Below are 24,437 nucleotides of genomic sequence, written 5' to 3' on the forward strand. Positions count from 1 at the left end.
GAGGCCATGGTTTTAGGCAGCATCTGCATATCACCTGGAGCCTGTGGTCCTTTTAGTTGCGGGCACCAGCAGAGAAGCCAAAGAGCTAAAGATTTATATTCTATATTCTTAATTCCATGACAACACAACTGGATCCTCCCTGTTCAAGTAGCAGGTGACCAGTCCTAGAGGTGTATTTTGAACGTCACTACATCCATGAGGGTGACAGAGGTTCACCCTGCCTCCAGATGATTGCTGGAAAAGCAAAACTCACAGAGTAACTACAGGCCTTGCATGGTTCTGAATACTTTGGTAACCTGTCTGTTTTCCCTCCTCTGTAGCCAACTTGAGAACTCACTGATCATGACTTCTGTCAAGGAGCAGGCAGCAATTAGCCGGCTCTTGAGTTTTCTACAGGATTGGGACAATGCTGGCAAAGTCGCAAGGAGTCACATCCTCAACAATTTCATTGAAACCAACCAAGGCAAGACTGCCCCTGAGCTGGAACAGGAGTTTTCCCAGGGAGCCAGCTTGTTCCTGGTCCGCTTGACCACCTGGCTTAGACTCACGTATCCTTTGCTGAACAGGAAAACAAACAGGCAATCTTCAAAAGAGAAAAGGAACAAAGATAGTCGAGGGAGCTCTTCTCCTGATTCTCAATCAGATTTTAGAGCAGGACATCTAGTGATCAAAATACCATCCCTGAAGTCAAGAACTCCCTCAACGTCCCGTCTTCCCAGTCTATAAAGATATCCTCATTCTCACTGCTAACCTCTCTTGCTCCCATCAGAGTTGAAGTGGGTGTTCCTTGTCTAGGACTAATACTCTGTGTTGTGCTTGAATCCCCTCCCATCTCCCCAAGGACTTTATTCGTTCTCTCCTATAGCCTTCACTTCTGCCTCATTACCAGCTTTTTCATCAGCATTTATATGCTCAGATCTCTTCCACCTTAAGATTTTAATTCAGTCCTTGTCTGGAACCTGTATTCCACCTTGCTTCTGCCCTTCGTGCTGAAGCCTGTTGAAAAGGCTGTTGACCTTCCCCGCCTCCCTTTCCCCTGCACCCGCTGCAGCCTGACTTCCGTCCCCTCCACTCCACTGACGCAGGTCTTGCCAAGGTTACCAGTGCTTTTCTAATTGTGAAACCCAGTGACCACATCCTCAGGCCTTATACAGGACCTCTCAGTGGCGTTTGTCAGCCGACCATTCCCACTTCTCAAAACATTATTCCCTGAAACTAATGTAATGTTTATGTCAATTTTACCTCAATAAAAAAAGAGAGAGAGAGAGAAGGAAAGCAAAAAGAAGCACATATAGACCATATCACCACACACACACACACACACACACACACACACTCACACACACACACTTCCTGTGGTTTCTGATACCAGTTCTCTTGGTTTTCTCCTTTCTTTCTGTCCATCCTTCTCCTCTTCAGCCATGCCTTAAATGTTGGTGTTTGCCGGCCTCCAGCCACAGCCCTCTTTTCTGCTTGCTCTCAGCTTCTTCCTAAGTGATCTAGCCACTGTCAGGATGTTAACACCACTCCAGTTTGAGGACTCTCAGATGTGTACCCCGCCCACATTTCTCTGGAATCTGAGTTCCATACCTGTTAACCCAGCTGCCACCTCCACTTGTCTCCCACAGACTCTCACGTTTCTGGCTTGGGAAACTAGGCGAATGGGACATCATTACGTGGGAAGAGAATACAAGGAAAGGAGTGAGTCTGGGGGTAGATAAGTTTGATTTGGGACATGTTGTGTTTGAGGTGCCTGTGCTCTGGAGCCCCAGAAGCAGACTTGGGGCTGAAGACAGATTTGGTCCCCATGATGGTGATAATTTGAGTCGTGGGTGGATTTCAGGATATTCCTGCTCCGTATGCCCGTAGCACTCCATGGGTTCATCTCAGACCCTTTTCTTATGTATTTTTCTCGTTGCCTGAACCCTCTCCCCTTCCCTAAACCTCCTCTTTATTTAACTAATTTCTACTCCATTATTCAGGTCTCAATCCAAGCATCACTTTCTCAGGAAGCCCTTTTCAGAGCCCCAGACTAGCTTAGGTTCCCCTGTTAAATATACTCATGGCACTTCCTCTATTTTAATAGTCATAACATCTTGTTATTACCTGCTTAATATCTCTCTTCCCCCACTGGATTGTAAGCTCTACAAGGGCAGGAATTACATCTGTTCTACTCCTCTCTGTATTTCTAACACCTAACACGTGCCTGGCACATAATGGGTACTTAATACGTGTTTGTTGAACAACGGAATGAATGAACCAGAGACTCTGAAGCTAAGCAGAACTAAAGGCTTAGGTAAACACAGCTCTCTCTTCTTATAGTTAATCATTGATTAAATTATTAATTAGACTCAGGCCTTGAACACAGTCTGACGGGAATCCACTGAATACATCTCTGGGTTAACCCCAATATTCTCAGACGTTAGTGTGCATGAAAGAGGTTTAAAATGCAGGTAACCAGTCTGCCTCCCCACCCCACCACCAGGTTTTGATTTAGTAGATTAAGGGTGGGTCCCTGGACTCTTTATTTTTCTTTTCTTTTTAAAAATTAATTTATTTATTTTATTGTTTTTTTTATTGGAATAAAATTGCTTTACAATGTTGTGTTAGTTTTCTGCTGTACAATGAAATGAATCAGCTATATGTATAGCTATATCCCCTCCCTCTTGGACCTCCCTCCCAGGCCCCCCCATCCTACCCATCTAGGTCATCACAGAGCACTGAGCTGAGCTCTTTGTGCTGTACAGCAGGTTCCCACTAGGTATCTGGGTTTTTTGTTTGTTTGTTTTGTTTTGGCTGCATTAGGTCTTCGTTGCTGCTCACGGGCTTTCTCTAGTTGCGGCGAGCAGGGCTACTCTTCATCACGGTGCACAGACTTCTCTTTGCGGTGGCTTCTGCTGCGGAACATGGGCTCTAGGTGTGCGGGCTCAGTAGTTGTGACACGCAGGCTCAGTAGTTGTGGCTCATAGGCTCTAGAGTGCAGGCTCAGTAATTGTGGCACACTGACTTAGTTGCTCCACAGCATGTGAGATCTTCCCGGACCAGGGCTCGAACCCATGTCCCATGCACTGGCAGGCGGATTCTTAACCATTGTGCCACCAGGGAAGCCCAGCTATCTGTTTTACACATGGTAGTGTATTTATGTCAAACCTAATCTCCCAATTCATCCCACCCTCCCCTCCCCGCTCTGTGTCCTCATATCCGTTCTCTATATCTATGTCTCTCTTCCTGCCCTACAAATAGGTTCATCTGTACCACTTTTCTAGATTCCACATATATGCGTTAATATACGGTATTTGTTTTTCTCTTTCTGACTTACTTCACTCTGTATGACAGACTCTAGGTCCATCCACATCTCTACAAATGACCCAATCTTGTTCCTTTTTATGGCTGAGTAATATTCCATTGTATATATGTACCACATCTTCTTTATCCATTCATCTATCATTGGACATTTAGATTGTTTCCATATCCTGGCTATTGTAAATAGTGCTGCAATGAACATTGGGGTACATGTGTCCTTTTGACTTATGGTTTTCTCAGGGTATATGCCCAGTAGTGGGATTGCTGGGTCATATGGTAGTTCTATTTTTAGTTTTTTAAGGAACCTCCATACTGTTCTCCATAGTGGCTGTATCAATTTAGATTCCCACCAACAGTGCAAAAGGGTTCCCTTTTCTCCACACCCTCTCCAGCATTTATTGTTTGTAGATTTTTGATGATGGCCATTCTGACCAGTGTGAGGTGATACCTCATTGTAGTTTTGATTTGCATTTCTCTAATAATTAGTGATGTTGAGCATCTTTTCATATGCCTCTTGGCCATCTGTATGTCAGGACTCTTTAGTTTTCAAAAGAGCCCTGGGTTGACTCTGATGCCAGTGGTCCACAAGTGGTGCTTTGAAAAACATCAGGATCTACAATCTGGCTTTGTCCCCATAACTCATGACACTAACCTCACCAAAATGTTGTCACTAACTTGACAACATTTTCCACTCGACCAAAGGGTGACGTGAGTGAGGCAGTGTCAGATCCTAGCTTTATTTAAAACTTTGATATTTTATTCATTGTGTATTTTTATGTTATTTTTTCTTTTTTTAATAATGCAGGAACTATTATTTAGTTACTGAGATTTTGATGCCCCCTTAAATTTCATACCTGAGGGAATTCCCTGACAATCCAGTGGTTAGGACTCCTCGCTTTCACTGCCAAGGACCCGGGTTCAATCCCAGGTCAGGGAACTAAAATCCCACAAGCCACGCGGCCAAAAAAAAAAAAAAGTTAATACCTGAAGCAAGTGAGTCACTCGCCTCACACCCTGGTCCCAGCCCTGCTTGACCACTGCCCTTTCTAAAGCTCTCCTCTCTGGACTTCCCTGGTGGTCCATTGGTTGAGACTCCACACTCCCAGTGCAGGGGGCCCAGGTTTGATCCCTGGTCTGGGAACTAGATCCTGTATCCATGCTGCAACTAAGAGTCCGCCTGCCACAACCGAGAAGTCCACACACCGCAACTAAAAAGATCCCGCGTGCAGCAACTAAAGATCCCGCATGCCGCAACGAAGATCCCATGTGCCACAACTAAGACCCGGCACAGCCAAAAAAATAAATAAATAAATATTTTTAAAAATAAAAAGTAAAAAAAAAAAGCTCTCCTCTTCCCTCCCTTCTCCCATCACCGTTTCTCAGTCACTGTTGCAGGGTCTTTCCTACCACCCCTTAAATATTAGTGTTTCTAAGATTTCTGTGTTCAGCCCTCTTCTTTTTAAATTTAATTAAATTAATTTATTTATTTTTGGCTGCATTGGGTCTTCGTTGCTGCGTGCGGGCTTTCTCTAGTTGCGGAGAGCTGGGGCTACTCTTCGTTGCGGTGTGAGGGCTTCTCATTGCGGTGGCTTCGCCTGTTGCGGAGCACAGGCTGTAGGGCACGAGGGCTCAGTAGTTGTGGCGCATGGGTTTAGTTGCTCCGCGGCATGTGGGATCTTCCCGGACCAGGGCTCGAACCCGTGTCCCCTGCATTGGCAGGCGGATTCGTAACCACTGCACCACCAGGGAAGCCCAAGCCCTCTTCTTTTCTTACTCAATCATTGCACTTGTTAACCGAGGCATCGTGTCATTCTTCTCCATGTCCTAAGTGCTAATCAGAGCACCCAACATTTAGTGGACACTCAGCCAATGTTTATTAAATGAACCACACTTTTTTTTTTTTTGGTCACACTGCACGGCTCGTGGGATCTCAGTTCCCGACCAGAGATTAAACCCAGACCACAGCAGTGAAAGCCCAGAATCCTAACCATTAGGCCACCAGGGAACTCCCAAACCACGCTTTTAATATACAGTTGTATATTCAGTTTCTACACCTGGAATTATTCATAATTTCCTAACTTTTTGTGACCTTGTCATACAGGAGAGAAAAGAGACTGGCTGAAGAGACATAGCATTTTGAATCAGTGACCCCCACCCCCCACTTCTCCTCCCCACCCCTCCAGTTACGGTGGATTCTGAAGGAAAACAAATCAATATAGCATCATTATGTTTTGTAAAATTGACTGCCACCTAATCCCACATTAGCTTCAAACCCCTTTTTTAAACTTGAACTTCTAGAACCAATCAGTAAAACTAAAGATTTATATATTATAATAACAAAAACTATTAGTTACCATGTATTGAGTCTTTTTATGCTCTAGGCACTGAACTCTGTGTACAGCACAAATATCTCATTTGAGCCTAACACCAGGCCTAATAGGTATTGGTATCATTCCCCCAACCACCATTTTTTTTTTTTTTTTTTTGGCCTCACCGTGAGGCATGTGGGATCTTAGTTCCCCAACCAAGGATCAAACCTGCGGCCCCTGCAATGGAAGCATGGAGTCCCAACCACTGGACCACCAGGGAATTCAGTATCATCCTATTTTATAGATTAGAAAGATGAGCCTTGAAAAGGTTGAATAATTTACTAGCAGGTGGCAGAGATAAGGATTAAAATGGGTGGTCTGGCTCCAAAGCCCATACACCATCCAGGTGACTTCAGTGAATCCCTGCCACGGTCCCACCTCCAACACCATCTGTGTCAATAGCCCACTCCCTCCCTCTGTTTGTCTATAGGCAGGAAGGGCTGACAGTAAGAAGCAGGACTCTGAGTTAGGCTGCCTAGGTTCAAATCCCAGTTCCGTCAGTTAACCTCGGGACCATGATCAGGTCCTTAAACTGTCTGAGCTTGTTTCCTCATGAAGGAAGTGGAAATACTGATAGCACCCACTGCAGGGTGCGCTGAGGGTTAAATGAGACAATGCCAGCGAAGCAGTTAGCACAGTGCCTGGCACACAATAAATGCTTAGTACTTGTTAGCTACTGCTGATATCGTGGCAAACTTCTGGAACTAATTGCTGGAAATAATGGGCCAGAAATATGTATAATGACGTGGTTATGAAAATAAGGCTAGCCTGGGACAGAGGAAAAAGAAGGTGACGAAAGTCGGTCAGCCTTGCTGCTAGCTGAAGAAAAGAGGCACTGAGAAGGCATGGAGGCAGAAACGGGGGCTGGGGTTTCAGAGGAGCTGGGTGGTGGGCTGATAGCCTGGCCCCCAGCTAAAACGGCAACAGGCAGGGGAGCCTGGCTCCAGAGCAAACACTGTTTTTGCAGTAAAGAGCCTTTTCTAATGAGCCAATCTGTCTCTACTTCTATTGGCATCCTGGGAACCAGGGTGCAGCCGAGATAATTTGCCTCAAGCACCCTCCCTCCCCAACAAAGCACCATTACCTCCAACCCATTACATTAGCCTTTGTCAGTCTTGGAAGCTCTCAGTCATCCTCCGTGAGCTGCAGGAATTTCAGCTAATCTCTTAAGTGTTCTAAGAGCCTGTGATGTGTTATGAGCCTAGTAATTGTTGACTGGTTCCTTTTCTGTTGTGGCTTGATTTCATACCTTGTATCCGAGCTGAAGCGTGCTCTGGGTGCTTTATTACAACGAAGCTTTTTGCAAAAGCTCACATTAAAAAATAACATTAAGTACTGGGGTTGTTTTAAATCAGAGTTTAATTTTTCCACCATCTCCTGTTGTTCTTATTAGGAAGACACACAATTCTTCATAAAGATAGTGACCTCCATTATAAAGCTTTGAGCAAGTACAAAATTGAGAATTAATGATGAAGCTGATTATTTTTAGAGAAGTCCAAGAATGAGGCATAAAGTAATGAACTGGGCTGAGCCCAAGGGTGCAATGGTCACGGCACAGAGAAGCCTCGGAAATTGACCCCCAGCTTTCTTCATGCACCCTCCATTCATCAGCGCCTCTTACTCTCTAGAGAGCATGTCAGAGCCAAAGTGGCTGAACTACCCCAGAAGAGCTTTCTGGAGAACCATGAACATGCCTGCCACCACCACCCATGCCCCTACCCCTTCAACCTAGTGGCCCCTCTCAGATAAAGGATACAATTCAGCTGTTGGTCATCCTGGGCCATAGGTGGTATCAGGGATCAGACACGGGATGGAAAACCACCCTGAAATTCACTCTTTAACTTGTCGTACAGCTACATGACTGGCTCACGTTTAGATAAGCTGCTCAGGTCCATTGGCATCTTCTTATCAGCTGTAAGCAGGTGAGTTCTGTTCTAGCGAAATTCTGGGGTCTCAGTTGCCTGCCTGACTCATGGTATCCTTGACATTCACACCACATGGGACCTTAGCTTCTAGTTATCAGTGGGTACCTGGTAGCCCTCAGGTTGGACCCAGAGGTGGTGGCAGCTGTGGTCCTGGTCTAGTTGCTCCTCCATCCCATGTTCTCCATTGATACTTTGCTAGTCAGCACCTTCTTGGTTGTGAATTACAGAAAACCGACTCATACTGGACCAGGAAAAAGTAGAAATTATTAGACTACTAAACTGAAATGTCCAGAGAGTGGAAATCCATATTTCAGGCCTGACTATATCCAGGGGCTCAAAAAATGTCATCAGTACTTGTTCTCTCCCGCTTTTTCTCCATTTCTCAGTATTTGGTCTATCCTGCTTTTTCTCCATTACTCAGTATTTGGTCTATCCCACTTTTTCTCCATTTCTCAGTATTTGGTCTGTCCCGCTTTTTCTCCATTTCTCAGCTCTGTTTCCCTCTATATTCATAGGCCTCCATGTGTTGTAGTCCTCAGTACTCCAGACATGCATCCTTCTAGCTCAGTCACACCAAAAAGAGAACATGTCTTTCCCAAGCGTTCCCAAGAAAGTCCCAGGTTTTGAGCCTCATTGGACCAACTTAGGTCACATGCCTGGCCCCAAACCAATTACTGCAGCCAGAAGGATGACACACCTTCACCTGCTTACCCTCCCAAAACCACATGGCTCGTGAGTGGTGGAGGGGTGATCTCCCATGGGACAGTTGAGGTGCCCTTTCAAGAAGAAGAGACACAGATGCTGGAAATCCAAGCACAGGAAATGGCCATTGTATTTAACTTCCGCATTTCCTTCTGGAAGGAAGAATTTCCAAACTATTGTGTCACTTTACCCACAAACATTTCCTGGGTAGGAGGAGTATATGAAGAAAGGTCCTTGAGATCCCTTAGAAAGGTTAGTGTCAAGGAACTTGACAATGTCTTATTTCTACTTTTCTATCCCTCTGGACAGTAATCGATATCTCGTAGAATTTCTTGAGGTTGGAGGGGCCCTAACACTCTTGGAAATACTTGCACTGAAGGAGATCGAGGAGGAGGACAAGAAGGAATCCATCAAGCTACTTCAGGTTATCTCAAACTCTGGCAGAAAGTACAAGGAGCTCATCTGTGAAAGCTATGGTGGGTACCACGTAGAACGAGGGTGTCACTTCTCCTGTCTCCCTGGGGGCCGCCCCCAGCACTGCTAGAGGAAAACGCATCAAGGACCTGGTTGCACAGGAAGCGTTCTGTGGGGTGGACTCACTTAGGTCCTGTCTGGATCACCACCGGAAGACCCAGAGTTACGATTTTCTCGATTTATCTTTTGCTCAAATCTTTCCATGGTGGTTTTGGAAATACTTCATTTCAAGTATATCCTCTTTCGTGCATCCATTCAACAAAGATTTGTTGAGCCATTTGTGAATAACTCTAGAAATAAGATTGAACTAAAATCGTTGAATATGTGTGCTAGGTATACGCTAAGGTGCTGGGAACACAAAGATGAATAAAATACAGTCCTTGTCCTCAAAGGGCTTACAGTGCCGTGAGAAAAGGAAATAACCCGGTAATTTCAGTATGTCCCACCAAGTGGTCTGCTTGAGGTGTGCACAGGAGATGCCATCCCCCACGCATCCCTCTTTAAAGCACTTCCCTCACTGCTCTTTCGTCATTTCTCCCCCATGGCCTCTCTGAACCTCGGTGTATTTATCCTAAAAAGGGACCAACACCTCCCTCTCAGTGTAGTTTCCAAGGCTAAATAAGGTAGTATTTGTCAAAAAACATTTAGTGCTGAGCGCTATCTATGTGTTAGTTATCATACAGCAATCAAAAGTGCAAGTTTTATTTGTGCATTTTGCAGAGCCATTTTAAATTTTAAAACAGATTTTGACAACATGCCTACGTTGAAACAAAATCCCCCAGCCACCTAGGCACGAGGTGGAAACAATAGCTATGCAACATGAGAACAGAGCCTCGATTTTGCTTTGACTGGACAGGCCTGGTTAAATACATCTTAATCCTATTACCTCATATTATGTAACCTTGAGTAAGGATTATTTTCATAAACCCCTTCCAATTTAGCATTTCCTCTCTCCTTTGCTCAGGTGTACGATCCATAGCAGAATTCTTGGCAAAGTCTAAGTCAGAAGAGACCCAGGAAGAAGTGCAGGTTCTGTTGGATTCTTTGATCCACAGTAATCCCAAGTACCAGAATCAAGTGTACAAAGGTCTAATAGCTTTGCTGCCCTGTGCGTCCCCGAAAGCTCAGCAGCTGTCCCTGCAGACTCTCAGGACTGCCCAGGTGAGCCCAGGCCGCATGCTCCGGTGGTTCTGATTCCAACTCAGTCATCTGACAATTACCTTCCACAGTTGCACTCCATGCAGGCATGAGAAACAGAGCTCAGCCTCCCACTGCGTGTCTGCTGTTCTATCAGCGTTACTTCCAGGAGGCTAGGGCAGGGCAGAGAGTTCGTGTCTCCCAGCAGAGTGATTTGTCCTGTTTACTTAAGGATCAGAAAGATGTTGGCAGACTTAAAAGTGGTTGAGACAAGCAGCAAGGTTGATGAAAGGACCGTAGAAAAGATTAAAGGAGTCAGTTTGGTAGGGAAAGAATCCTGGTGCATTTGTAGGCAGCATGTAAGTGAAGAAAGAAGCCAGATCGCCGGCGCTTGGGAAAGCTCCATTTCTCTCGTTGTCTTCTGCCTTCTTCTCGGTGCCCTAGAATGCAGCAAAGTCAGCTTTGGGGCACGGCGACCACACGAAGACACCGTGTAAGGAGGCAATAGAGGCTCCAAGAGAGGTTTTGAGATGAACCATCGAAAGCTCTCAGTAGTACAGCTCCAGGAAGGGCTGGAGGCAGGGAGGCAGTTAAGAGACCAAAGAGATGATACGGCCTGAACCATGGCAGGAGAAATCGAGGTGACCAGGTTGGACAGACATTTCGGAGGCAGAGTATGGGACTTGGGACAGTAAAAGAAAAGGAGTCAAGGGCTTCCCTGGTGGTGCAGTGGTTGAGAGTCCGCCTGCCGATGCAGGGGACGCGGGTTCATGCCCCGGTCTGGGAAGATCCCACATGCCGCAGAGCAGCTGGGCCCGTGAGCCATGGCCGCTGAGCCTGCGCGTCCGGAGCCCGTGCTCAGCAACGGGAGAGGCCACAACAGTGAGAGGCCCGCGTACTGCAAAAACAAAAACAAAAAAAAGAAAAGGAGTCAAGAAGACGCCAGCTTTGGACTTAGACCACGGGGTGAGTTGTGTGCCACCAAGAGAACAGGAAAAACGGATCTGATTTAGGTTTTGGCCCAATAAACTTGATGAGCCTTGGTGGCTCCCAAGTGCCCATTCTCAGGAGAAGGCCAAGCTGGTCGCAGAAGATGTAGATGGATGACTTGTGCAAAACATACTGAACCCTGAGCTCCCCTCCTGTAGAATTTGACAGCTTTCGGGTGGCCTTTAAGTTCCCCCAGGCAATTCTGATTCCTAGCTCAATTGAGGAATCACTGCTCGGGACGTCTAGTAGAGATGCCCACAGGACAGTAGAAAATAAAAGTCTGAGGCTCCAGAGAGAGATCCGAGATGAAGATGGCAGTTTGGAGTTCATGAACAGAGAAGTGATATCCGAAAGAGTAGAAGTCAATAAGATCACCCCGGTAGAATACACCAAGTATGAAGAGAAGGAACACTGCCAGCATGTAAGAGATGAGCTGAGGAAGAAGATCAGCAAAACATCTGATTATCATTATTGTTTCCAGTTTCCATTTATTAAGTGCCTCCTACATGCCAGGCACTGTGCTCAGGGCTTGCTTACACTGTTTCCTTTAGTCTTCACAGTGGCTGATGGAGACAGGTATTATCATCCCCATTTTAAAGGTGATGCTAACAAGCCTTAGGAGGGTATTCAGTGACTTATTCAAGGCCACACACTAAGTAGAAAATATATACCAAGTGAACATTAAAATCCAACTCTAACTCCAGAGTCCTTTCCATATACCACTCTGCCTCCTTGAAAAAGAATGATGGCAGGGGGTGGTGGTGGTGGTGGGATGAATTGGGAGATTGGGATTGACATGTATACACTGATGTGTATAAAATGGATGACTAATAAGAAAAAATAAATAAATAAAAAAGAAAAAGAATGATAAGCCATAAAAGGAGAAGAGGAAAACACAGGGCTGTGAAAAGTAAGGGAAAAGAGTTTCAAGAAGAAGGACATGGACTTCCCTGGTGGCACAAAGGTTAAGAATCCACCTGCCAATGCAGGGAACATGGGTTCAATCCCTGGTCCGGGAAGATCCCACATGCCGCGGAGCAACTAAGCCCTTGCACCACAACTACTGAAGCCCTGGCACCTAGAGCCTGTGCTCCCCAACAAGAGAAGCCACCACAATGAGTAGGCCCTACTGTCCACAACTAGAGAAAGCCCACGCACAGCAACGAAGACCCAACACAGCCAAAAATTAATTAATTAATTAATTTTTAAAAAATCGAAGAAGAAGGACATGATCAGTTGGCTCAAATACAGCAGAGAGATTCAGTGCAGGTAGAACAGAAAGCTGAGCTCAGCAGGAAAAGTTTTGGTGAATTAGGGGACTGTCCGATGGCAGGAAAAATTAAATTACAGCCACCTGTCAAAGGATGCATGGAGGATGAAGAAGTAGCTTCCTTTGGGAAGCTTAGGTGTAAAGGGGGAAAGAGCAGTAGCAAGAGGAGACAGAGTTGAAGGACAGTTGCTTTCAATCTGGGTGATCTTGAGAATGTTTAATGCCAAAAGACAGGAACCAGTGCACGGGTAGAAGACACAGACAGGAGGGTTGCCTGATTAGGTGAGATCCTGAGAGAGAGAAGATTTAGGATTTTGGATGAGTTCCACTCTCTCCAGCCTGTGACTGTCTTCCCTGCAGCCAAGATAGCCGACTTATCCCTGCACCTCTAGCAGTGGCCAGCTAGCCTCCACCGAGTGCCTCCTGAGCCAGAGGGTTCAGTGGCAACCTCGGCAGAGTCTCTGGAGATTCCTGGCTGCCCATCTCCGCCCCTCCTCTCCAGAAGAAATTAACTTCAGGCTTCCCTGCTGGCGCAGTGGTTGGGAATCTGCCTGCCAAATGCAGGGGACACGGGTTCGATCCCTGGTCCTGGAGGATCCCGCGTGCCACAACTGCTGGGCCTGCGCGCCTGGAGCCCGTGCTCCGCAGCTGGGGAGGCCACCACAGTGGGAGGCCTGTGCACCGCGGTGAGGAGTGGCCCCCGCTCGCCGCAACTAGAGAGGACCCACGCGCAGCAACGAAGACCCAACGCTGGCAAACTAATTAATTAATTTTTAAAAAGAGAGAGAGAGTTCTCCCTCCTTACTAGTATGCAAAAAATTGACTATAATGTTAAAAAAAAAAAAAGAAAGAAAGAAAGAAACTAACCTCTCGGGTGCGGGGTCAGGGCCCAGTGACTCACTGCTGCCCCCCTCTCCCCATTCAGCTAAGGCTGCCCGGCTGTTTGGAAGTCAGCTTTTCACTTCTCCCAGGTGGACTAGACGGAAAGGAAAGAGTAACCACCTTGTCCTGCTGTCTTTCTTGCCAGTCGATCATCGGGACGACACACCCCGGCATTGTGGACAGCGTGCTGAAGGTGCTACGCACTATGCACCTGGAAGTCCAGTATGAAGGTAGGGGAGGCGGCCGGGTCTGCTCCAGACGGCACAAGGTGGCCATGAGAACTAGGCAGCTTTGCTCTGAGACGTTTTCTCCTATTCACAAAGAGCCCTTAGTGAGTGTCCTAGGCAGCCTCGGCAGAGGGAAGGTGCTGGCTCTGTGCTGATGGGCAAGCTATTCAGAAAACGACAGTCACGTTCTGGGCCTGGAATCAGCCACACGCTCTAGCAGTTGTTAGAATGTGCCTGGGTCCAGAGCTGGCTCTCGTTCCCAGACTTATGTGGCATTTCCCCTCCAAACAGAAATCACCCTGAGGACTGTTCTTCTAAGAAACCAGATTGCGTAAAGGTAGTATTAATAAGTTTTCATTTATTGAGTATGCCTATGTGCCAGCCACTTTCCATGCATTGCTCCATTTAATTCTCAAAATAACCACAAGAGTATAGATTCTGGTACATATTAGGTATTCAAATGTTCAAATGAATGAATGGTGGGGGTTGGCATTTTTATGTTTTTCAAGCTAAAGCACTGAAGCACAGAGAGATTAAGTATGCTTCCCAAAGTTACACAGCTGACCAGATTCAAACCAGATCTGTCTGACTCCAAAGCCTGTGCTTTTAACATGCAGCACACGGCAGGTGTTTCCAGGATGTTATTTCCTTCCCTGCTCTTCCGATGGTTCAGAGAAGGGAGATTCTGTTTTCAACAGGAGAGATCAAGGAAGCGTTCTCTGGGAAGGTGGTATTTCAGCTGAGCCTTGAAAAATGGGAAGGTAGAAAGCAGAGAAGGGCATTCTGGAAAGGGGAATGGTGTAAAGGAAGGCCCAGACACAGGGAAGTACAAGATGTGTCTGGGGAGTGGCATGGAGATCATTTGGTGGTAGCGGTCTCAGTCTAGGAAGACCTAGGAAGGTAGGCCCGGACCAGATCATGGAGCACCTTGAATGTCAGATAGAATAGCAGGCCAGAGCCACAGGGAGACTTTAGACTGGAGTTGTTCAGACAACAAAATGGAATGTGCTGATCTAGCAGGATAGAGAGGCCCCAGGAAGAGAGAGGAGGGACAGGACTGGGGGGCGCCTGGGTGTGGAGAGTGAGATGGCACATGAAGGGGGAATGGGCCTAGCCGAGGAGGCCAGTGCAGGGAGACCCATAAGGCAGGAAGGGTCTGGGTGGCACTACATATCAGGATTTCTGTGCCCAGGATGACAGGCTGAGCCCCAGGTCCAGGAAGCCTAGGAGGGTCAGAGGGAGGAGGCCGGTACCAGGGTTAAGGTATACAAGTGAGACCCTGGGGATCAGCAAAGGCCTGGCGCTCACTCCCAGCCTAGATTGTTTTCTGGAAGCAGTGTTGAGATTGAATGCCCACCTTATCTTTCCTTCAGCAGCACTGTCAGCTTTGTATTTGTTTGACCCCTGCGGGGGTGCACGGACTGCTGTGTTGGGAAGTAATGCTATGTTGGAATCGGTTACCAGCTGGAGCAGAGCCTCCTAGCTGGGGAGGAGTTGCCAGGTGGAGTGGTAGAGGCATCTAAGCCAAGGTCAGGCCCAGCAGCAGAGAGTTGTTGCTGGCATTGGAGCAAGGGGGTGAGCTGGCGGTGGAATCATGTCAGGAGGCTTAATCAAACAGCCCCGAGGAGACTAGATTAGTGGCGCCGTGACCTCCCTCCCCTCACCCAACTTCCACGTGGCAAAGTGACCATTCCGCCACTTCCCGCCTTAAGCATTTCTTCTCTGAGGGCTTCCCTGACCTGCCGTCACCCCTGCCCAAATGTCAGCCTCCTTCCTTTTTACCATGTTGCTCCCTCCTCCCCGCCAGCACCTGCCTCCATTGGAGCAGTTATCTCCAGAATGGTAACTTCCCTTTACATAGACTGTGCACAGTTTCCGTGCAGCTCTCATAGTTTTTGTCCGTATACCCCCAGCACAGTCCCCAGCGTATGTTAGGTCCTTGGTAGGTGTTTGTTGAGTGCGTGAGGGTGGGAGGGAGTCCTGCACATGCACGTTGTATTAGTGACTACCTGCCTAAATGCCTTCCCCTCTGAGCAGCTTCAGGGCAGGGACAGGGTCTGATTCATCTCTTTTTCCAGCTCAGGGCCTGGCATATAAAGTGTGGTGTGCAGTAGAAGTTTGTTGAATGAATTTATGCAAAAATGGCTTTGCTTCAGTTTCGCTGATGAAGTCCTCCAGAGTTGAACTGGCCCAGCTTCTTCCCATATCAGGCCCAATCTAGAGTCCTGCTGCGTTTATTACGTAACAACTGACTCTGGCAGAGGCAGCAGGAGCATGAATTGTCACTGCCTTTTTGGTGTGATGTCTGCTGGTGTGAAACTGTGCACCTCAAAATAATTTCGGATAAACCAGACTCGTAACAGGAGTACAAGAAATGTCTGTTGAATGAAAGAATTATTCTTTTTTACCGGGCACTTCAAAATAGTCTTCGTGGGCTTCCCTGGTGGCACAGTGGTTGAGAGTCCGCCTGCCGATGCAGGGGACACGGGTTCGTGCCGCGGTCCGGGAAGATCCCACATGCCGCGGAGCGGCTGGGCCTGTGAGCCATGGCCGCTGAGCCTGCGCGTCCGTCCGGAGCCTGTGCTCCGCACGCAAAAAAAAAAAAAAAGTAAAATAATCTTCGTGTCCTTGGGAATATAGAGCATGCATGTGCCTTGATCGTCCACCAGGAGGAACTATTTCACACGATTGGTGGAGTGGAAGTTAAGGGCAAGAATATGGTTCTCAGTTTTCACGGCGACTCCTCCAAAGGCAGGGGAGGGAAAATCTGACAGGTCTTAGGTGGGGCCTAACACTGATGACCGGAGAGGATCAGAGATGAATTTCTCTGAGTTTGAGGACACCAAGTTGCAAGACCAAGGTGGAGCTCCCCCAGGATGGTGGCAACATCAGGGGGAGCCAGTGATACAGCTGAAGGGACTAAACTTTATAAGGGCTTGTTTTTTAAAAACAAGTATTAATTGAACATCTGTGGTGTGCCAAGTACTATGCCAAGTACTAGGGTTTTGTCTGTGTTTGTTTGTTTGTATTTGAGGAGAAAAAGGAATGGTTTGGAAGGAGGAAGTTACGGAGGCCGTGCTCTCTACCCTGCGTGCTGCATGGGGCGGGGGATGACATCCTTCCCTGAGAAGGCTCCAGGGAAAGTGGATTCTCAGGGGAAGTCCCGTGAAAACAGGAGGTGGAGAGGTTCAGTGGGCCTGGTGACACTTTCCCTCGCAGTGGGCGTCTGTGATGGAGGAGCCAGGAGATGACCTCACCTCCTTTTCCATTGAGACCTTCCCCCCTCCAAACCTACCAACCTGCCTGGCCTGTCACCCACCTCCTCTACTCTCTTTCCCATGACAACAGAGTGTCCCTACTCCCGTTACAGGCTACCTCCTTGACCCCCAACTTCCCCTCCAGCTCCTCATTTTTCCATTTTCTTCCATCATATTGGGAATAAAATTTGAAATACCTAGTTTTTTCAGCCCAGATGGCTAAGTGGAAGCTGTGTGTCTTAAGTGACTCTTTACTTTCTGAGAGTTCTTAGGGCCAAGGCACAAGGTTCGGAGGAGGAAAAGGAGAAGGAAGGTAGGAGATGATAAGGCTCTCCAGCAGGGGGGCGGGGGGGGGTATTCTGGCTACCTATTTCTTATAACAAGCCACCCCAGTTTTAATGTTGTAAAACTATCACTATTTTATTCTCACATATTATGTAGGTCAGGAATTTGAACATGACACAGCAGAGATGGATTATCTCTGCTCCATGATTCCCGGGGCCTCAGTTGGAAGACAGCTGGGACCACAGCAGGAGCTCGAGTGAGGCTGATGAGGATCACTCTTACTGATTTTTCCTTTTGTCTCAGGCTCCAATATGGCTCCACGTGGCACTCTTACTGTTTTTATTTAACTTTTTTTTTTTTTTTTAAATTGGTGCCAACTTTATTTATTTATTTATTGCGGTACGCGGGCCTCTCACTGCTGCGGCCTCTCCCGTTGTGGAGCACAGGCTCCGGACGCGCAGGCTCAGCGGCCATGGCTCATGGGCCCAGCCGCTCCGCGGCATGTGGGATCTTCCCGGACCGGGACACGAACCCATGTCCCCTGCATCGGCAGGCGGACTCAACCACTGCGCCACCAGGGAAGCCCTATTTAACATTTTGATAGGTCGTTCTTCATTCATTTTTTTGCATTGATTTTTTAAATTGCATTAAAAAGTATCTATTTTGATTACTGGATTTTGATCTCTCCCTTAAATTTTGCATCAGAGGCAAATGCTTCACTTGCCTCACCTAAGACCAAGCCTTGAGCAGCACAAGGAGGCTGGGATCTTCTGGGTCTTGAAGGTGGGACTCAGAGCTGGGACTGTGCACTGCAGCACCTACATGTGGCCTCTCCCTGTAGTTTAGGCTTCTCTCAGCTTGGTGGCTGGATTCCAAGAGGAATCCTGAGTGAGCTTCCAAGACATTCCAGACCGAAGCTGCATAGCCTTTCCTGACCTAGCTTTTTTTTTTTTTTAATAAATTTATTTATTTTATTTTTGGCTGTGTTAGGTCTTCGTTGCTGTGTGTGGGCTTTCTCTAGTTGCAGCGACTGGGGGCTACTCTTCATTGCGGTGCACAGGCTTCTCACTGCAGTGGCTTCTCTTGTTGCGGAGCACAGGCTCTAGGCACGCGGGCTCAGTAGTTGTGGCTCGCGGGCTCTAGAGCACAGGCTCAGTAGTTGTGGTGCAGGGGCTTAGTTGCTCCACGGCATGTGGGATCTTCCCGGACCAGGGATCGAACCTGTGTCCCCTGCATTGTCAGGTGGATTCTTAACCACTGTGCCACCAAGGAAGCCCAACCTAGCTTCTTAAGTCACATAGCATCACTTCCTGGCCAGATTCAAAGGAAGCAAGTAGATCCCACATCTTGATGGGAGGGGTGTCAAATGATTTTGTGGCCAAGTTTTAAAACCACTGCAGTGGGCCATGTGGGGCACATATGTTGTGGTGGCTCCATGTCTGTCTAGGTGGGATAAGCTTCTCTTTCTTCCTTTTTCTCCCCTTTCTCCATATTTTCATGCAGTTTCCTGAAATATGTTTGTCTGGCCAAGCTGGGTTTTGTAACATTACATCTCCTCCATACCCATGCAGGGGCCCCTGGAGGAGGGGTGGGTCAGGGAGCCCCATGTTGAAGGTCGTGGGGAAAGCCCTGCCCTTCCAGGTTCCTACAAAAGAGTGGAAGAGGAAACCTGGGACCAAGTAATGGCTTTCTGGTCCCCACTGCAGCAGAATCTGATCGCCCATTCTTGTCTGTTCTTCACTTTGAAGTAGAAATAACCAGGGAAAGGGTTCTGACACTTACACCTGCTAATTTCTGAGGATTGTTTGTTTTTGGGTTTTTTTTCATGGAATTAAGACTTCAGAATTTCTTTTAACGATGATCCCATTCAGTCTAAAAGAGTCAAAATTAAAATTAAGGGAGGACTTCTCCAAAGTGGTCCTGCCTGGAATTTATCTCGATTTATAATGGAATTAGTGGCAGGCAGGGACTTAATCATGACGAGCAGTCTAAAGCCACAGAAGTATTCACTCACTGGTCTCCCTCCCTGGAGAAGAGAAATGTCAAAGTCACAACATTTTTTGGAAGGAGAAATTAATTCTGTTGGGAATTTGAAATATATATGTGTGTGTACATATATTAGTATCTGTTACCTTAGGAACATAAAAATTACTATGTATGACTTAACTAGAAACAGATGAATCATTGTAAATTAATTTGCCAAGTGTGTGCTTACCCAAAATGCAACTGGCCAGATGACCAATTTGCTGAGTACCCAATTCACCAAATTACCAATTTACTGAAAATGTTTACTTTAAATGTTTAAAATATTTAAAGTGTATAGCAGTTCCTCTTGGTTGTATTGGTAGGGCCTAGGAGAGCTGGGAGAAGCCGGAACTTGGTAGGGCCTAGGAGAAGCTGGGAGAAGCCGGAACTCCGGGAGAAGCCCGGAGTTCTCAGGGCTCTCAGCCTCTCTCGGCCCCTCAGTACCACTTTCTGCCCTTGGTTGGTCCCCTTCTCTGACCCTTGCCCTCCCTTTCTCTGCCCCACCCCCTCCCCATCCCCTCTTCTCCCAAGGATGGGCAGTCTAGGCCATGTAGCATGGTGACCTCCAGCAAGTTTCCTCACCAGGTCCCCCCTCCTTGCCCCTACTCCCTGCCACTGCAGCTACAGAGAGCTTGGGCAGAGACAAATGAAGATTCCTTAAAATGCTGCTATGAAGGCCACATGAAAGGCATTATGTTCAAACTTTGCAGAAATCCACAAAAGCTGTTAAATCAGTCCATCTATATTCATTACCTATTGCTATATAACATATTACCCTAAAACCCAGTGACTAAAAAAAGATAAACATTTATTATCTCCCGCAGTTTTTGTGGGTCAGGAATCTGGGAGCAGCTTAAATGAATGATTCTGGCTCAGGGTGTGTCATGAGACTGCAGTCAGGCAGTCAGCTGGGGCTGTAGTCATCCGAAGGCATGATCTGGTCTGGAGGACAGGCTTCCAGGGTGGCTCACTTACACGCCTGGCAAGTTAGTGCTGGTTGTTGGCAGGAAGCCTCCGTTCTTCACCATGTGGACCTCGCTATAGGGCTGCTTGAGTGTCCTGACATGTCAGCTGGCTTCTCCCAGAGCGAGTGATCCAAGAGAGAGCAAAGAGGAAGCCCCAATATCTTTCATTATCTAATCTCAGAAGTTGCACATGTCACTTCTGTTTCACTCTGTTCATTGGAAGCCAGTCACTAAGTTGAGCCCACACTCAAGGGGAGAAGAATTGGGCGCCACCTCTTGAAAGGAAACATACTAAAAACTTTGTGGACATGTTTTAAAACCACTGTACCATCTGATAAAAATTGCTGAAAATTTAACAAATAGCTATAAGAAACAAGTTTATGGTAAAATGGAAATGTTTGCGAATTTGGAAAATGGTCATTTGGAGAATAATTTCTTTTTCTAATTGACCTACAACCTATGATTAACTTGACATGCTCATAAAATGATCCTGTTTCCTATAGTGAAGTTGGAAGTGTGGCTTACCAGCCACAAAGTACAACAGCAGGATTCCTGCCTAAGCAAACTGCATTCACTGACACAGTGGACTCCTCTAGAAATGTTAGTGCAGGGAAACAGTGGCCCTAAGTGACCAAACAGGACAGACACAGACGAGTCTTCAAATGTGTAACATCTCTTCCCCTGTCCTCCAGAGACCTGGAGAGACTGGCGGTGGGCAAGAGCATCATTGTTAATTTTCCTGAGGTTCTTTGTTCTGTGAAGTTATGTAGATTCCTAATACTAAGAGGTGTGATTGGGACTTCCCTGGCGGTCCAGTGGCTAAGACTCCGCACTCCCAATGCAGGGGGCTGGGCTTTGATTCCTAGTCAGGGACCTACCCTGACCACCACCCCTCCCCTCACCTGCTGGAGACCATCAATCTTGTCTCTATGGATTCACCTATTCCAGATATTTCATAAAAGTGGAATCATACAATATATGAACTTTGTATCAGGCTTCTTTTGCTTAGCATACTGTTTTTGAGGTTCATCTACGTGGTAGCATGTATCAGTACTTTATTCTTTTCTTTTCTTTTCTTTTCTTTTTCGGTTGCGCTGCGCGGCTTGCAGAATCTTAGTTCCCCGACCAGGGATTGAACCCAGGCCACCACAGTGAAAGCGCTGAGTCCTAACCACTGGACCACCAGGGAACCCCAGTACTTTGTTCGTTATTATGGCTGAATAATATTCCATTGTATGGATATACCACAATTTGTCTCTCCATTCATCTGCTGATGGACATTTGAGCTGTTTCCACCTTTTGGCTATTGTGAATAGAGCTTCTATGAATATACATGCACATGTTTGAGTGCCTGTTTGCAGTTCTTTTGGGTATACACCTAGGAGTGGATTTGCCAGGTCATATGGTAATTCCATTTAATCTTTTGAGGAACCGTCAAACTGTTTTCCACAGCAACTGAACCATTTTACATTCCCACCAGCAATGTTTGAGTGTTCCAATTTCTCCATATCCTTGCCCACACTTGTTAATGTCCAAATATATATATATAGCTATCCTAGTGGATGTGGCGTGGTGGTACCTCATTGCAGTTTTGATTTGCATTTACCTAATGACTAAAGATGTTGAACGTCTTTTCGTGTGCTTGTTGATGTTTATGTTTCTTCCTTGAAGAACTATCTATTCAAGTCCTATGCCCATTTTAAAACTTGGGTTGTCTTTTTGCTGTTGAATTGTAAGAGTTCTTTATGTATTCTGGATACTAGAATGGTTTCTCCCATTCTGTTGTTATCTTTTCACTTTTTTGATAATGTACTTTGTTGGTTTACTTTTAAATAACTTAAGTTTTTCATTCATTCATTTACTTATTCAACAAGAGCAGGCACTGGGCTGGGCACTGTGTATATAGTGACAAATGAAACAAAGTCCCTGCTGTTCCAGAACTTTGTTACAGAAGCAATAATCATAGTAATAATAACTGGTGATCACTACCAGTGACTGAGGATGACTATGTGCCAGGCACTGTTCTAGCTCTTTCATCATCTCCAGTGACGCTCAGATAATTCTGAGGAGTACGTAGTATTATCATCCCCGGTTTACAGGTGAGGAAACTGAGGCACAGAGCAATTAAACAGCCTGTCCAAAGTCTCAAAGATGTTAAGCGGGAAAGTTGTGGGTCACCCAGACAGTCTGACTCCTGCACCCATCTCCTCACCACCACACTCTCTTGTCTCCCCAGTGTTACGAGAACAAGACTTTCTTCTTTGTTTTTACCGGTTTGGAGCAGCACACAAAACCTGAGGATAGACAACATCATTATTATTACAATAAAACATAGTTTTAAAAATTATGTGTCTCAGCTTCATGCCCTTCACAAGGTCAAACAAATACTAAAAGATTTCATTTTTTAAATACAGCTTTTGCCCCGTAGAACCTTGTGCCTTTGTTTCCTCCTCTGAGTTGTCACAGGGAATAGTGTCAGCCTTTCCTGCTGTGTAAGAGGCACAGGTCTTGTGTAACTTCAATGAACAACGGTCACAAGGCTCTGACACTAAAGGACAGTTTCATATAAAAACCTACTGAATGTTTTTAAAAGATACATTATTTCTCCAAAATTACATGAGCCCTTCAACTGCGACACTTAACTTAGCATTTATAAGTTTTATTATACAGTCTTCCAGAGTTTTGTAAAAATAGAAAATCCTTGGGAAAAACTTGTTTCTAATTGCCCAGTTGGCCTGGCCCTAAACACTGTGTCCGCCAGGGCCTGATACTGTCTCCCCTCACCCAACCCTGCACCTGGTGTAGGGTGTGCCGCTCAACAGGGATGCTTCTAAGCACCAGCACACAGGCTGGTTGGGCTTGGCGAGACCGGCCCAGAAGGGCAGATACCAGTGGGAGACACACCTTGGTAATTATTGATTCAGCAACAGGTATACCACCATAACACATAACACTAATTACCTTGTTGCTTGGCTTTTTTTTCTTTTTAATAAATTTATTTATTTACTTATTTATTTATTTTGGCTGCATTGGGTCTTCGTTGCTGCACCCGGGCTTTCTCTAGTTGCGGCAAGCGGGGGCTACTCTTCGATGCGGTGCGTGGGCTTCTCACTGTGGTGGCTTCTCTTTGTTGCGGAGCATGGGCTCTAGGCGCGTGGGATTCAGTAGTTGTGGCACACGGGCTCCGTAGTTGTGGCTGGCTGGCTCTGGAGCACAGGCTCAGTAGTTGTGGCTCACGGGCTTTGTTGCTCCGCGGCATGTGGGATCTTCCCGGACCAGGGCTCGAACCCGCGTCTCCTGCATTGGCAGGCGGAGTCTTAACCACTGCGCCACCAGGGAATTCCCTTGCCTGGCTTTTTAAAACAAAATACTGCATAAAATATATTGTTAATGTTTCAACTTTGGGCTTTGAACAGGATTTGGTAAAAGAGGTGGAGAAATGTACAGAGATCAAAGACAGGATGTAATTGGTCAGGAAGATGCCTGGCACTGGTCTTTTCCTTACAACAGTGCAATTTGCCCAACTTATTCATACCCTCAACTCTGCTGGAAAAGGAAGCAAAGCTGTGTATAGATGGCACTGAGGTGCACTTCTTTAGTGTGGCCAGCAGGTGGCAGTCTTGTCTGGATGTGAGGACAAAGAACGGGGGCACTGGTATTCCCAGGCTCTAGGAGCAAAGAATTGTAAAACCAACCTCATCTGTGCTGAGTGCCTTGGCAACGGTTGTCTGACAGAGCCACAATTCCCAGGTGCCATGCCATTTCTGAGGCATGTCTGCCACATGAATACGAAGCCTGCTGCTACAGCTCTGTCTCCCATTCACTGCAATTCCCTGGGCAAGTCTTTGTTCTGGGTTTCTGCATCTATCAGACAGGTGATCACAGAGCTTTCTTCTGGTGCTGACAGGCTGTGGTTCCTCTTTGGATTGGAGGAATCCTTCCCCTTGCACTCCAGTTTCCATCGAGTGTCGGTGGCATGCTCCTTGCATCTGTTTTGTTTACTGCAGTTTCAGTCAGCGCTGGTGCTGACTGTAGCTGACACATACCCAATCTGTTATTTGTCCAATGAATGGGCATAGGTCCTGCAGAGCTGCTTATCAGCCTCCCTGGGCATGAACTCTCAAACTACAAACCCTCCTGATCCCACACTCCTCCCTGAGGACTCTGATCCCTTCCTTCCCAGACCCCACACTTTCCTGTCTTCCTCCTATCTCTCTGGAAACTATTTCTCAGCCCTTCATACATCCCTTTTCCTCCACCAGTCCCTTAGGTGTTGGTTTCTTTTTCTCCTAGGAATCAATGCCAGGTCTTCTTCTCTTCTCTTCCTTTTGATTCTGTGGTACCTCATCCACTCCCATGGTTTTAATTACCACCCAGAATGATAGAAACAATAATAGCTCACTTTTATAGAGGATTGACTATATACTGAGTACTGCTCTAGCTCATTACTCATTTAGTCCTCATAACAAGCTGATGAGGTAGATATCACTATTATCCCCATTTTACGGATGAAGTGCAGAGTGGCTGAGTGACCACTGCACAGCTCAGACCTCTCTCCTGAGCCCGAGAGCCTGACCCTCATAGCCACTTACCCTCTGGACATCTCCCCTTGGATGTCACTGACCA

General features: G+C 46.7%; 1 protein-coding gene across 1 annotated transcript in view; it reads left to right on the forward strand.

Annotated features, from left to right (window-relative positions):
- The first annotated feature begins 342 nt into the window (after nucleotides 1-342).
- The window catches only part of ARMH1 (armadillo like helical domain containing 1), a 33,350-nt gene continuing 9,255 nt past the window's right edge, over nucleotides 343-24,437 (forward strand). The window contains exons 1-5 of the mRNA XM_065881367.1: nucleotides 343-548; nucleotides 7,526-7,594; nucleotides 8,609-8,775; nucleotides 9,738-9,934; nucleotides 13,198-13,282. Coding sequence (XP_065737439.1) covers nucleotides 343-548; nucleotides 7,526-7,594; nucleotides 8,609-8,775; nucleotides 9,738-9,934; nucleotides 13,198-13,282 — 724 coding nt within the window. The remainder of the gene's footprint in view (nucleotides 549-7,525; nucleotides 7,595-8,608; nucleotides 8,776-9,737; nucleotides 9,935-13,197; nucleotides 13,283-24,437) is intronic.

This window comes from Phocoena phocoena, chromosome 1, assembly GCF_963924675.1.
Source record: "Phocoena phocoena chromosome 1, mPhoPho1.1, whole genome shotgun sequence".
NCBI lineage: Eukaryota > Metazoa > Chordata > Mammalia > Artiodactyla > Phocoenidae > Phocoena > Phocoena phocoena.